The sequence below is a fragment of the Primulina eburnea genome, chromosome 12, assembly GCF_022965805.1.
Source record: "Primulina eburnea isolate SZY01 chromosome 12, ASM2296580v1, whole genome shotgun sequence".
Taxonomy (NCBI): Eukaryota; Viridiplantae; Streptophyta; class Magnoliopsida; order Lamiales; family Gesneriaceae; genus Primulina; species Primulina eburnea.
The window spans coordinates 4,611,257-4,627,809 of record NC_133112.1 but is presented as its reverse complement, the minus strand read 5'-3'; the positions used below and the strand labels follow the sequence as shown (position 1 = coordinate 4,627,809).

Below are 16,553 nucleotides of genomic sequence, written 5' to 3'. Positions count from 1 at the left end.
TGTGAGACGACTCAACTCTATCGAAATTTACAATAAAAAGTAATACTTTTAACATAAAAAATACTACTTTTTCATGAATGACTCAAACAAAATATCTGTATCACAAAATATGACATGTGAGATTGTTTCACACAATTTATGTCTTTCTATTCCAATATCACTTTAAGTTTTTAAAATAAATAAACAATTCATCTTTTAGTGTTATTATTGAATATTATATTTAAAAAAATGGAAACTCAAAAAATTTCAAAATTAAAGATTAAGAAAAAAAATCAATACAAGACTGCTTAGACCAACCTGATTCTATATATCATTCCACACCACTTTAGATTAAGGGTTAGTTTCGCCAATTCACTGGAAAGATGACTTGTTTGGAGGGGAAAAGATTTTTGCAAGAAAAGAGCACAAAATAAATGCTGTCCCATTCCCATAAACAAACAGATACTGTGTTCTTTTTGGCAAATAAGTTCACCAATGGCTTTCAATTGCTTAAAAAAGAATCACCATCCGTCATTAGCCCATTTGATTTTGGTGAATGACTAGATGAAATGGTAGGGCTTTTATTTGATTAATTATGTTATTTCCTTAAACTAAAGTTTATTATATGACAAAAACTTGTATGAGACGGTCTCATAGGTCGTATTTTGTGAGACAGATATCTTATTTGGGTAATTAATGCAAAAATATTTTTTTTATGTTAAGAGTATTAATTTTTATTTGAATATGGAAGAGTTGACCTGTCTCACAGATAAAGATTCGTGAGATCAGTCTCACAAAAGACCAACTCTTATTACATTACACTACTATCAAGTTTGAAATGCAACGATATGGGCGGCTAAATCCCCGAAGAGTCGATCATTTTCAAATTTTAAAAAATAAATATATAATTTGTTTCGAGTCCTTCTTCCAATTTGTAACACACACAGACACACACACACACACACACACATATATATATATATATATATAGATAGATATATAGACGTGCACGCAATATGGTCATTTAAAAGGGGAAAAAGAGTAGAAAAATTCAGAATCTATGGAGATTTGATGTAACTCTGAAACAATACCGAATATAGGAACTGGAAAAAGATTGTGATAGAACTATATGATAAAGAATATTTTCCATTTTATTTATTTTTACTATTTCCTTTGCATACATGAAAATTGATTATTTTTGAGTAGATGGATGTTTAAATGGCAAACTCATTGATTTGAAAATATTAAATATGGTTTACGATCGCTTATAATTTATCTGATATCAAAATTTCAAATTTCATATGGGTTTTCAAATACGAAACTCATTGACAAAATTTCACAATCTCAACTGGAATAAAAAATAGCATGAAATGTTAATCAAGAAGAGGATTGATAGTTCATTTGTGAAGTTAAAAATTATTAATAGTAGAAACATAAATTATTTTTATTTAATTAATAACCACTCTCTTCCATCAATAATTTCTTTATTTATTACCCTATTTATTTCTCTGCTTTATGCATAATTACTTGTCATTTGCCAACAACTTTTTGGTGGTCCAGTCTACACACTACTTTGCCTACGGGATTGGATAACTCACTGGATCCCGGACCGGTTTCCTATCAGACCGGGATGATTGCATCCAATCGGGCCTGAAGCTTAGAGAAAATAAGGAATTGGGCCGTTTAATGCAGACCCGTTTGTCTTTTATAATTTGTGAGACGGGTCAACTCTTATATGAGACCGTCTCACGGATCATAATCTGTGAGACGGGTCAATCCTATCCATATTCACAATAAAAAGTAATACTCTTAGCATAAAAAATAATATTTTTTTATGGGTGACCCAAATAAAAGATCTGTCTCACAAATACGACCCATAAGACCGTCTCACACAAGTTTTCGCCAATTTATTTATATAATAATCGTTATATATTTATTTTTGAAAGCCTCGTTTATAATTAAATTTATTCAATATTTTTATTTACATATATGTATATAAATATTATGTATAGATACAAATATGCCAAAAAATATACTATAAAATAATTGATAAAAATAATAATGATCTACCTTCAACAACAAAAAAAGTACCATTTTAATAAATTATTAAAATCCACTAATTTCAAATGATATTAATGTCGATAGGTAGAATCATTAACTAATCATTAAATTTTACGTGCAAGTAACATTCAAATTAAAAGTTCAATATTAATGTTTCAAACGCATTAGCAAATCTTTTAACAAATAAATCTAATTTAAAAATTATTATCAAACGAGGCCGATGTTTTCAAAATCTGATCGGACCGATCGGTTTGACCGAAAACCAGTCACATATTCGGTCAAAAACATTCTAAAAAATCATTTCAATGGTCAAATCAGTCGAACTGACTATAATCGGAAAAATGTATCGGTTTGATTATCAGTTCGACCATTGGTTAAACATATTCGATCGACTGGGCCTTTTTTAAAATTATATCGGTTTGATTATCAATTCAATTCTAAAAATATTGCATCATATTAGCAATATGTATATAATAATTAAAATCAATAACTAAAAAATATCTTTACAGTATTTGAATATATTCATGATATGTTGATCATGCTAAATATAGTTAAACATATGATAACTAACGTTTTACAAATTTCAATGGGATAGGACGTTGGGTGAGGGGAAAAAAGAATTCATTTTAAAATCATATGATACTAATGAATTTTTATTTAGATTAAATTATTTACCAGAACGGTAAAATTATATGTATCCAATGCTCTCGTCAGATAATAATTTATATCAAATTACAATATTAACTCACACAAAAGAATTAATAACACATTTTCAAAAAATTCAATAAAATTTGTCCTTGATTTATGGCTCATATGACACTGATTTCAAATGAAGTAAGATATTAAGTTTAAAATTCGATTGTAACTAACATTCGCAACTAGAGACGACAACATGTCGGTTTGATCTGGGTTCATTAAGACTTTTAGACCTGGCCCGTTACAATTTCGAAAGACCCAAGAACCACCCTGCCCGACCCGTCTAAACATAAAGGACCCAAGAACCACCTTGTCCCAGCCATCTATTACCCTTGAGTTTTGGTGATTGACAAAACAAACATCATCAAGCTGTGAAGATTTCATCTGTTCTCTTTTATGTAAAACATATTTCTCAGATCACTTGATAAATTCATCCATTTCGAGCTGTTTAGGAGTTATCGATATGTCAAGAAATCAAACCATTGTATTCACTGAACTCCAGCTGCGAGATCATTTGACAAAACTAGCCGGTTTGAAAATTCAATGTGGTGCAGAGATTCAAATCGTCTCATTCCAACCACATTACAAACTGACAATTTTGAGCATTTCTACGAGGATATTGAAAGTCAAGTCATTTAGATGAGTACTGCAAATGAAAATATCACATCATTTTATCAACCTTCGAAGTGACAAAAAGTCACTTATTTAGTCTATGGTAATTCAGCTTTCAATTAGCATGGACTTAAAGTTGCAATAGCAAGAAGAAGATTAAAGACCATTTAATGTTACGCACGTGGACTAAAAATGACGTGTCCATATTATCAAGAAATAGTACAGATAATTGTTGAAAAGTAAATATGTGACAACTCGTGCTACTAAAATACTACTAGAAATTTTTTGTGTAACGATTTTCGAAAATATGTTTAAATGCGTGCATGCAATAACAGCTGTCAATAACACATTTTAAAAGGGTATTCTACTACCGGATAAAAATAATGTAGGTAAAAATAATTTAACATCCTCAAACTCTTATACTGTTGTTTAAAAGAATTCAAGTGTAACCTTCAAAATTCTGCCAAAACAACAACATATCAATAAATGAAATGTATAAAACATGATGTATCACTCCTAACTCATAGACATGTAATGCGGAAAATGTGAGGTCTTCAGGTCAATATGCGCACACCCAGCTCCGCCTACTCAGTATTCGGCGCCTCCAGACTCCACATCGTCATTTTTACTTGCATCATTCATACCTAGTGAGTATAAAGACTCAACACACCTGAATCGTTATAACAAGTACATATACATAAAGACAACGGGGAAAAATAATGTAAATAAAAATACCTTTCATGATTTTAAGAACCTGAACTTCAACATACTATGTCAAAGCATAAACGTGTCCGTAATATATCTCATCATAACAAATTATACAGTCTTACAAAATACCTTTCATGATTTCTTAAACATATCTTAAACATAACATTCAAAGTAACATATCTTAAATATACTATGTCAAAGCATTAAAAATACCTTTTATGATTTCTAGACCTTACAAAATCCGTTTGTTAAAGCTTTTAAATAATAAATATACATAACATTCAAAGTAAAGAAAACAGAAAACTCTGAACAATCAAGTTTTTTGGCCGCTGAACTAACAAATTATACAGTTGCATATTTTCAGACAGTTTGGACACACTTAACGGCTTACATTTAAGATTGATCAATCAAAGCACATGCTAACCAGAATAATTCAGTTCTTCAAGGATGAACATGTCCTACCTCAACCAAGTCAAGCCGTTAAAAAGCTAAATGTCGAGTTATTGTTACTTGTTGTGTTGTCTGGCGAACCAAGCGTCCTAATACATCCAGTCCTTGTAAAATCATCACTAAGAGTTTCAGTTTAGACAGTGTATCAAGTCATAACTGAAGCGGGTTGTTACAATATATTGTAAATCTAAAGTATTTTAGCGAACACCTTCCTAAGTGAAAAAATGGATGGCAGAAGAGTTTTATCTCCGAATATCCATAAAAACTTTGTGTCATTTACTCACACGCTTCACATTTCTTCACATTTAATTTTTCCTACAGTTCCTTGTTAACTGTCAACCATTTATTTATCTCTAGTCAAATTGGATCGTTTTTGCACTTATTATATTTTAAAGCGATTCAGTAAAACTAATTGTTCAAAAATAGTTATCAACATCTTAAAAATTGTTAAGAACACTTTGAAGTTCAAGAAATTTTAAAAAAGTTTATACAACCCTTCTAAGCTCTAACTCGATCCTTACAATTATAATTAAGAATCATATATTAAAATACTTAAGCATATAACAAAATTTTACAAAAAAAATAAAAATAAAATTGTATTATGTTTATTTGCACTAAAATCTGCAATAAATAAATTTTCAATGTAATTTAATTGTTACAAAGCTCACTAATAACATAATATAAACTAAAAAACAAATAAAATATGCATATATATAAGAAAATCACATTAAATTAATAAAATTTATTACATGATTTTTTATTAATATAATTAATTGGGTTGGTTAGATTCATTTTTATCCAAAACTTGGACTAAATTAATTTTAAGGTTTGGTTGATTTTTTTAAAACCAATTCAAATCGAGAATATTTGAAAGCCGATCTAAATCATGTTGTCTGGTTTGATCTTACAGTTTGTTTCAGTTTAGTTCAGGTTATGAACACCCTACTTAATTATAAACTTAAGAGTGTTTAATACGTGATTAAGCATAAAAATAGTTTTTAGCTTTAATTATATTAAGTCATTAATTATTAAATAACACATAAACACACAGAATTTAAGTATCAAAATCATAAATTGTGTGAGTGAAACTTTTGTCAATTGTTGTTGTATCAAATATCGTCTCTTATCCGCAAATAAATGAATGATTCGAGATAAATGTTATTTCAATGAATTTAGGGTTATTGATTTTTTAATAAATTTATATCATTAAATATTTATTGTTTAAAATAAAATTTAAAAGTAACTTAATTAAAAGTCATTAATTTTTCTCCTTTTTCTTTCGTTTTAATACAGTGTCATCAGATGAACATCACAAAGAAACGTGTCCGATCAACTGCCCAAAAGATGCATGAAACGTGTTAGATGCATAATGGATAAAAAAAAATAAAAAATATTAGAGGAATATTTAAAAAAAAAATTTGGGGTAAGGAATATATAAGAAGAACATGCATCTATCGTATGGTTGCTTTTGTTTAGTATTTCTGTCTCAAATAGTTTTCTTATGAGACGATGTCATGAATCTTTATTTGTGAGATGAGTCAACCATACTGATCATAATAAAAAATAAAATTCTTTGCATAAAAAGTAATACTTTTTCATGGATAACATAAATAAGATATATGTCTCACAAAATACGACCTACGAGACGGTCTCACACAAGTTTTTGCATTCCGCCTTTGTTCTTTTTAATACAAATGGATTAAGTTTTAGTTTACTTCACTAAATGTATTTTCTTATTTTTATTTTAACTATTTCCATATTTTATTAAACATAAATGATATGGATTCAGACCAAACAATTTGTAAGGTAAAACAAAACTTATATATCTCAACTCCTTACAATGCTAAAATCAGATTTTAATCATTTGTTACAAATCTAGATGGAGGTGTGTATTCCTTTTTTCCACCAAGGCAGGACACTTGGCAAGTTTGATTAATCATTCAGGGACGCATCTTTTTGCATAATTGCAAACGATTAGACATATTATTTTCGATACGATAGAAAAAATTGATTTGAAAAGAAAGATTTGAAATGACGAATATTTGAGATGAATTTCAAATTCATCGTGATAATCATCACCATTATATTTATATAAATTAAGTGCGACTGAATTTATGATAATATAAATTCGTCGAAACAATCAAATACATCTTCGTACCATTAATGTATCCATGCCTACGATGTATTTTGTACATGAAGAAGCACCTTAAAAAGCAGAATTCCCATTTGCCCAATGATATCATATGAAAATTTTGCAGAGCCTATATTCTGATTCCCAAGTCCCATGGCAACTAGCCAATGAGCAAAAGACAAATTGAATTACATGTAAATTCAAAAGTTAGTCACTAGTCTAGATGGTTTAAAAGAATTAATTGTATAGATAGACACAGAGTTAATAAGTTAAAATATAGAAGTATTTGTCTATAAAATAGTTTAATTAGCTTTTCAAGTGCTTTTTTTTCCTAAAGTATGGGAGTTTTTGAATCAATGAAAAATAGTTAATAACAACACTAATTGTTCGTGTTTGTTAAAGTAATCTAAACGTGACGTTAGAGGTGTTGTACGGTTAAAAAGATTTGAATTGCACGATTATCATCAGCCATAACTTTTAGTAAAGAGGAAAGCGTTAAGTCCTACAATTGATATTAGAGTCATTGTCACGTGTTCGATTCTAATTGATTGCAAGAAGTGCAATTATTGGGAAAGAGATTGTCAAGATACAATAATTGTTCCTTCTTGTTAGAACAATTGAAACATGACGCTTGAGCTACTGTACGATTTAAAAGATTTGAATTGGACAATTACTACCACGTATAGCTTTTAGTAAAACGACAAATATTCGGTCCTACAGACATTTCAATTAAAAAATTAAATTGAAGATGAAGCGAAAATCCAACATACATACATTTTTGTTATCATCTATTTAAACAAAAAAAAAATCCAATTGAATTTTTTAAATAAATGTTTTTAGAATTGGTCTCCGATGCAATGATCATATATATGTTCATGAGACGAGTCGACTAAGTCTATACATGCAGTTAAAAATAATATTTTTCACACAAATCAGCATAATTACACAATATACTTTTAAGATAAAAAGTAATATTTTCACTCAAATTGTAACACATTACAAAGCTTTTTTCATAAAACAACTAACAAGATAATGATATTTTTGCAATGAAAAATAATACTTTAGACATAAAAATTAATATTTTCCATAGATCGGATCATAAAACGTTTTTGTGAGACATACTTGTATGAGTTTTTGTGATGATATCCAAAGCTTATCAAAATTTTATTTATAACTAAGATTGAATTGAAATTATCTGAAAATCTCCATAAATAAGAATTTCATTACTTCGTAAAGAAAATCTGTAAATTCCACGCGAAAATTTTAAATTTTAAATTTTAAATTTCATATATGATTTATTTTTTTCAAATAAAGAACGTATGATATAGAAGCCACGCGATTCCATTTCCCGTCCTACTCCAAATAAGACAGCTCTTACTCAGCGAAATTCTTCCAAGCATGTTTATTTCTGAATATAGACAACCTTTTCCATTTTCATTTCATGCATGAAAGAAAAAAATTCTCAAGAATCTTTAAACTTGTAATCCAAACGCGACACGTCCCTTTCTTTTTTGCACTATAAAAACCTCTATTTTAACTCTTTCGATCAATCCCACAAATCAAAACCAGACAAAAAACACATTTCACTCTCAGAAATATATATATCCACTATTCCTACAAGGCTTTTTGTCTTGAAAAATTTAGAGCAATACCGGACTACTGGCAATCATGTCGAGGATTGCGGAAACCCTTCGTGTAGGAAGGATTATAGGAGAAGTGATCGATAGTTTCGATCCTTGTGTGCATTTAAATGTGATATATAATGGGAACAAACATGTCTCCAATGGACATGAACTCATGCCTGCTGCTGTGGCTACGAAGCCTAGGGTCGAGATAGGTGGAGAAGACATGAGGACCGCTTATACTCTTGTAAGTCGTGTTTCTAAAGCTCAATTTAAACGCGCGAGTTGATACTTAAATATATATTCGATTGAAGGTCATGACTGATCCGGATGCTCCGAGTCCGAGTGACCCGTACTTGAGGGAACACGTCCACTGGTTTGTGAACATATATTATAAGTATATATTACATATATAGTCAGCATATATATGATGTATATGAACTGATAAATTTAACAACTCATTTTCAGGATAGTTACAGATATTCCTGGCACTACTGATGCTTCTTTTGGTAAGTTCTAATAATTTCTTATTTTATAAATCTAAAATCCAGTCAAATTAAGAACACAAATATGAAATGATTAAACAGGGAGAGAAGTTGTATGCTATGAGAAGCCGAAGCCAACGATAGGCATCCATCGATATGCATTTGTTGTTTTCAAGCAGAAAGTGAGGTATAGCGTGAAGTACCTACCTTCTTCAAGGGATCATTTCAACACAAGGAGATTTGCGCAAGAAAATTGCCTGGATTTTCCTGTTGCTGCACTCTACTTTAATGCACAAAGAGAGACCGCCTGCAGGAAAAGATGATGCATGTCTTTAATAATTTTATGGTGATTTTTGGGATTGCTAATATTGGCTGGTGGGGTTCAGACGAACTCTTTTTTTTTTTAATGTCAAATAATAACAAGGAAATGCATGGCCGGTGAGTTAGAATCAGGGTGCATCTTTTGCTGGATTTGTTGTCAGATAACCTTGGTGTACCAATGTATCAGAATAATGATTAATGAGATTGCAGGTTGTTCAACTTTGGTTCAGTTTCGCTTCTAGTTTGTGGGGACATTTATGAGCTAAACTTACAATAGTAACTCATGCCGTTTTTAAGGGGATTTACACATTTAACACCACTCAAGATTTCATTACTTTCTACTAAAAAATCCAGTTTAACGTACATCGCAAAAGAACAAAAGAAAGGGAGAGAAAACTATTTTTTTTTCACAGATTCTCAAGTTAATAGCACAACAAAACGAGAGCCTTTGGTAGTAAAGAAATGGTGCTGGTACAAAAAGTTGAAATTTTTTGCATCGAAGCTATGAGTAGTTATTGCTCACAAGGACCTAACAATCTGGTCTTTTATAATCAAACTCGCAACAACTCAGATAATTTTTGCACAGACAACTTGCCAGGATTTTATGTTCACAAAGACAAAAAGAAGAAAACCTGAACTAACCTAAAAAAGGATCATATTTCCCAGTTTGATGTGTAGACACCAGGAGATACTGGCAGCTCACAAAAAATCTCAGCACACAAGAAGGAAAACAAGAAACTTATATGTACTTTTTTACTTGTGAAACCAACCGTCCTTCAACAACTAATAGTGCCACAAAATATGATGGCATACTTCTATAATAAATTAGTCTCGGTGTACCATCTTTACGAGCTCCTTCGGTCATCAAAAGCAAACACAGAAACGGGCGCGGATTAGTGGCATTTCCAGACTAATACGAACAGGATTCTCAAACAGGGAAAATGAATGGAAGCAAAACATCCATGTAACTTGAGGTCCAAAACTTCGAACTAACTCAAATTTATTTTTAAATAACCAATCATGCATTTATTTCGGCATTACACTGATGCTCCCTGCTGCAGCTTCTTCTTCCCCAAAACATACTTGAACAAGTCGTTTTCTCCAATCTCACACCGTCCATTTTTTCCTGCTCGCTTGATGTGGATTGTGAACGAGGAGGTGACTCTTCTTCAGGATCTCTTTCGCCAGAATCAAAATTCGGACAAGGTCCTTCATTGCACGTGCATAAAGGCATGGTGACAGAAGGAAATGGGCTGCAAGTGACGGGGCAAAACATATCTGAGGTAATAGAAGACACACGATTCTTTCGCATATCGGGTGAACCAAAGGCCTCGGATGCATTTGGCTCTCGGGGATGAAGCATGCATGGTGTGCATAAGCTAAGTGACAACGGTAATGTGATCTCCTTTGATGAAGAACCAGGGAGTTTAACAAAAGAGATGATGCCGTGTCTACAAAGAGGGCAGGGAATGGAGCCTGGGGGTACTGATGGTTCCGATGGAATGTTACTGGTCGAGCAAAGGTAGAGAGCACATCTTACACAGAGTTCATGTGAACACCCTGAAAGTTAGGACCATAGATATTCATGAACATTGGTGCAAAGAATTATTTCATTGTTACATAACTAGACACCAAAATATTTTCTCCATGTAAATATGAACATGCAAATATCTATGCTCATGATTCCGCGGATTAGCATCTATCAAGTCTTGAATGGGAGATTAAGGGCACAGATTTGGATTTGGAACAAGTAAACACAGATATGGTCGCTGGTACGTCTCAATCTATATATGATAAGGGTATTTGGGGTAGAATTATTCATTTATGTGTCATGGGGCACGGAACTTAGAGAAAGTTGCAAAAGAAACCTAGAAACTTTTTTATTTGAGAGTAACAACCATTTGATCAAGTCAGTGTTCTAAAAAAGGTAGGCGGGCGGCTACCTACCGTATAGCCGCCTAGGCCGTTTTTCAAATTAATTTTGATAATATTTAGTACAATTATATATTAATATATTTAATTATTTTATATTTTATATTTATTTTAAGATATTAAATAATTGTTTGATATAGGTGGGAGAACATGACTAGTAAAAAATAGGAATAGTATTTTATTTTAAAATATTAAATCATTGTTTATATTAACTCAATATCATCATTGTCGTCATCCTCTTGTTCAGATGCAAAATCATCCTCAGTGAAGTTTTCTCACTCTAGATCGCAGACCAAGACAAAGTTTGATGTGTTGGGGCAAGCCAAAAAATCACATTTTTTTTGGACTTTGCTTTAAGGCCTATACAGAAATTACCTATCATTCATTAAATTGGGTTTTAAATTTAGATTAAGAGAACAAAAATTTTCAAAATAAAAATAAAAAATAAAAGCTCTAACCGTTTAGGCTGATCGACTAGCACTTTTCTAGGCTAGGCCGATTTTTAGAATAGTTGACTGAGCACAATGGTCCACCTTTATCTAGAATATACTAGAAGAAAGGAATTTGAATACCCACATAATTATTATTGAAATAACTATGGACACATCATAATTCAGACACAATCATGAATCGATGATAAAAAAAAAAGTAACACACCTTCAGCAGCTACACTACATGCTCGCTCAATGCAAACGGCACAAATATCAGCATCGTCTGAAGCAGTTGTTGAGGTCTGCAAACCACAATCTCTAAAAAAATAAAAGGAATTCGGTGTTATTATTCAAAATTGGTTGAGAGGAAAAGAGAATTTAATAGTCTGCGATGGAGTGCATACAAAAAGCTATAAGCATTACAAGAAAAAAGGTGTATTTATTCAAAATTCTTTGACTCTCGTGTGAGACCGCTTTTCTAAAAAAATAAAATAAAATAATGCACCACAAACACCTGGTGTTCGAGTTTAAAATATTCTAGGAAATCAATTGCTCCACCATGTGATACTTGGCTGTGGTCACCTTTTGATTAAGAACATTATCAACACAAAAACCACGTATGATCAGCTAACTGAAATTTTCTTTCATCTTAATTCTTACCTTGCTATATTCAACACACTCATGAGCGGCAATGATAAATAATTAGAAGGTGGAAACACTGGGATTGGCAAATCAGAGTTAGGTGTCAGCAGCGGCTCAAGCCAATGACGTCGCCACATCCTTGCGACATCAAGAGGAATCCATCTGAAACAGGTTATACTATCATCCAGAATTGCACAATAACAAGTACTTAATCCAATATTGAGAAAACGAATACGAATTTCAGTACCCGTTGCAGTTTAATGCCAAACGACTGGCGCCTCTTGCAATAAGGATCTGTGGGAATTAAAATGGTTAAGATTATCAATACACCTTATTTGCAATGCCAACAAAAGACAGGCAGATAGTTCCAATGTTCATTTCTTGAAAATTCAAGTTCAATGACATAAATAATGATCACCTGGCAGCATTTCAAGTTTCCTCCGCAGGCAGCATAATGCAAAGGAGTGCTACCAGCCCCTATAAATTTATGGCTCCAAGAAATCATGAAATGGTAATAAAGAGGAGGGTTTTCCCGGATAAATGATCAGCACTCAAGAAAATAGAATACCTATCAAATCCATAGACGTGCCATAATGGAATGTCACGGCTGAAACATTTGCGTGAAGGTCGAGTAGGAGTTGCACACAGTCAAAATATCCATTCAACGCAGCCATGTGAAGAGCGGTAATACCACCATCAGCAGCCTTATTGACAAATTTGGAGAGAGCACTGTCACAGAATGAGAAGATACAAATAAGAAAATACTAAAGGTGCCCAATCTCGAGATTTTTACCAATAATTTATTTTCATAAATAATCCTTCAATTTCTGCTCGACACTTCTATGGAGCAAGAAAAAGACCAAAAAGACTGCAGAAAAATAAAAAATAAAAATAAAAAAAATCTGTTCATACTTGGTTTTATCATCAGCACCACCACTTCCATCCCCGTTGGTTTGAGAATTTACCGCTTTGAATGGAACACTGGGAACAAAATCGGCCACCACTAATCTTATACATCGCAAATGACCATTGACAGCTGCAAAATGGAGCGCAGTCCTCCCACTAAGATAATCTGCTCTAGTAACCTGAAATTTTTTGAGGTTGCGAGCTTCAAAAGATGATCCATCAACAATACACGAAGTGCCGAATTTTAACAGCGGAAACAATCAGGAATTAATGTCAGAGCTCGTAACCAAGTGATAGAGCAACCAACACAAAGATTCTATACTGATTAAATTCACCTATCTTTTAAGATGTAAGCTGCTACTGGATAAATTGAAGAAAATCAAGTAAATTGTATTTAATTGAATACTCACATTGCATCGAAAGAGAATAAGAGTTTGAACAACTTCCCAGTGACCGTGTCCACAAGCTTGCATCAATGCTGTCTGCAAAAACAATAACATAATGCTTAAGAAAACTTTGATCAAACAACGATCAATTTAGCCCTGTACGGATCTGTTCATCCACGCAAAAACTCATCAATACCATCTCATTTTCAATTCAAAAACCTTGATCACGACAAAGTTGATCTAAACAGTAAAAGTTTTTTTTTAACAAGAAAAACCAAACCATCCATCTGATGTTAGAAAATGGGGAAACCCCGAGTTATATCCCAGAACATAATTTGACATTATCCCCCCAAGAAAACTTTATTTTAAAAATAAAAAATATACTGAAGAAAAATAGACAAGATATTATAATACCTGGCCACAGTAATTTCTTGTGTTAACATCAGCTCCGTTCTCCAGTAACAATGCCACAATCTAAAATCCAAACTTTCAAAAATCAACACAACCCCCAAAAGAAACAGATTTGAACAGAAACTAACACAAGAAAATCAACCCCAAAAGACAAAGAAAAGGAAAAGTTGGGGCTTTTTCAAGAAATAACCAGTGGCTGAAAAATTAGGTTGGAACCTCAATATGGCCTTTTGCGGCAGCAAAATGAAGAGGAGAATTCAATCCACCAAAGGTCGAATACTTTGCGAGGCATGGATTGCAATCCAACAGCATCTTTGCCTCAACAAAATCTCCATCTCTTGCAGCTGAGACCAATCTCTCCCCTGAAGCTGAACACCCAAAAGAATTCCCCATTTCTTGGGTTTTCCTCAGTTTTCCTGGCCTTTCCTCTCTCTAAATATTTGTATAAATTATGTGTACATGAAATTACTGATATTTTGAGCAGTTTTGGAGGCTTTTTTTATATATGAGGAAGGGAATTAGGTCAACTGTCAAGCAAATTTTGAAAATAGTTGCAAGAACTTGGAAACATATCCAAGTTCTAAATTTTATGAACTATTATTGTATCTTAACATTAAAATGTTAACCAAATTTGGATTAAAAAAAATTGTTTATCACGGTTAAGTAAGCAATTTTTTCAAAAATAATATAATATATATCTATATATATGGTTTGGATTTTTAAAAAAAGAATACAGAAAATTAGAAGTTAAAATATACGAGTTTCTAATATTAATTTAAAAATTTGCTTTTACATTCCATCTTTAAAAAAAAAATTTGTTGAAAATTATCAGGAACATTAGTTCAAGTTTCTATTTTTTTGAGTCAATTTATTTTGACATATCACAAAAACAAACAATTTTACATATCTTACTATTCAGAATAAATATCTTGTGAGACGAGTCAATCCAACTCATATTGACAATAAAAAAATAATTTTTAATAGATGATCACAATATTGATTACATGATGTCGTCTTACAAGAGCTTTTGTGGACTATTTAACAATAGTTAAAACCCGTAAAAAATTTATTTTGATTATATATATAGATAGACTTAAATAACCATCCATTTTACTCAGTGATAAAAACAATTAAATGATAAAATAGTACATCTCGATGACTCATTCTAGAGTAGGTATCTTGTGAGACGGTCTCACGAATCTTTATCTGTGAGACGGGTCAATCCTACCGATATTCACGATAAAAACTAATATTCTTAGCATAAAAAGTAATATTTTTTCATGGATGACCCAAACAAGAGATCCAACTCACAAAATACAACCCATTAAACCGTCTCACAAAAATTTTGCCCTCGTTCTATGTATAATGTATATTGTATAGAACACAAAGTAATTGTATAAACACATAGTCCAAACTTAGAGACAACTGGTCAAAAATTAGTAAGTCTAGTGTCGACATACATATTTGTGAACCAAAGACTAAATTGGTAATGTTCAAAAATTGAGGAAGTTATATATCAAAATGTTAATAAAACAAAGATTAAATAGTATACTCAAAATAATAATTCGAGTTTAGTTTGTAACGCTAGCGTTTAATCTGACGAATGTGACAATATATCTGTAAGAATTTATATTATGCAAATTCTAATGTAATTTTCATTCATAATTAGGATGGTCTAATGTCATATTAATTTCTCTAATATTCTCTTTTCCCCCCTGAAATAGCATATAATAATACTTTTGAAATCACATTTACTTTTGAGGCTTTTTTTGGGGATTTTGTTGGTGTGTTGTGGAGATGTCTTGCTTTGAGAAAGCAAAAGGGAATAAGTGAATGGGAAACAAATAATAAATAAATAAAGAGAGAAAGAGGGGAGTGTTTGTCAAGACAACTTTCTTGGCAACTTTTTTTTTTCAGAATCCCTTTTTAAGCACTTAAATTTTGAATAGGTTTTTCGTGAAATCGTCTCACATTCTATATTCATGAGACATATCGAACCGATCCATATTTACTATAAAAATAATATTTTTTCACGGATTTGATCAAATTGAAAATAAGTTTCACAAAATTGATATGTGAGATAGTCTCAGGAGAATTTTTTTTTGTTAAAGTTTAGACAATCTTTTGAATTAATTGCTTTTGTGTTTTAGTGAGTGTTGTTAATTCATATTTTACTTGTGGTGTTGAAAGATTAAATATACATTAATTTTTATTTGATAAGACTATGAATTTTGGCATCCTTCCACTAACAATATGCATCGAAATTTCCGTATTACAATTATGGAATGAGTAGGTCTTTTGTGAGACGGTCTCACGAATCTTTATCTGTAAGACGTGTCAACCTTACCGATATTCATCATAAAAAGTAATACTCTTAGTATAAAAAATAATATTTTTCATGGATGACCCAAATAAGAGATCCGTCACACAAAATATGACCCGTAAAACCGTCTAACATAAATTTTTGCCTTATGATCATCGTCGAAATTTCAGATTGATTCGTTACATAACAGAGGTCAAAAGAAGGATTATTTGACTGGAATTATTTGTCTAAAAATCAGTGCTAACTTTTCAACAAATAAAAAAATATATACATTGTAACACCTTTTAAATTTTAAATTATTTATAAAAAAAATAAAATAAGAAATAATACATAAAAGTACGCACGATGAGATTCAATATTATTATATTACATTTATTTGACTTAAATTTTACGAGAAATCGTGTGTATTTATTTATGTATATTATTAACTAAACAGAGGTCAATCATCCAAAAAAAA

At 31.4% G+C, this 16,553-nt stretch overlaps 2 protein-coding genes across 2 annotated transcripts; one reads left to right on the top strand and one right to left on the bottom strand.

Moving 5' to 3' along the window:
• Positions 1–8,203: 8,203 nt before the first annotated feature.
• LOC140807303 (CEN-like protein 1) lies at positions 8,204–9,482 on the top strand. The gene is made up of 4 exons (XM_073164100.1): positions 8,204–8,506; positions 8,574–8,635; positions 8,728–8,768; positions 8,847–9,482. The coding sequence occupies exons 1-4, from the start codon at positions 8,306–8,308 to the stop codon at positions 9,065–9,067; spliced, it is 525 nt and encodes a 174-aa protein (XP_073020201.1). The 5' UTR covers positions 8,204–8,305; the 3' UTR covers positions 9,068–9,482.
• Positions 9,483–9,794: 312 nt separating this feature from the next.
• On the bottom strand, positions 9,795–14,313 carry LOC140807302 (E3 ubiquitin-protein ligase XBAT33-like). Its single transcript, XM_073164099.1, has 10 exons — positions 13,990–14,313; positions 13,777–13,836; positions 13,387–13,458; positions 12,983–13,155; positions 12,639–12,799; positions 12,489–12,547; positions 12,318–12,364; positions 12,089–12,232; positions 11,655–11,746; positions 9,795–10,625 (listed from the first exon to the last, which is right to left on the bottom strand). Exons 1-10 carry the CDS (start codon positions 14,164–14,166, stop codon positions 10,084–10,086), a joined length of 1,527 nt encoding a protein of 508 aa, XP_073020200.1. The 5' UTR covers positions 14,167–14,313; the 3' UTR covers positions 9,795–10,083.
• Between the last annotated feature and the right edge of the window lie 2,240 nt (positions 14,314–16,553).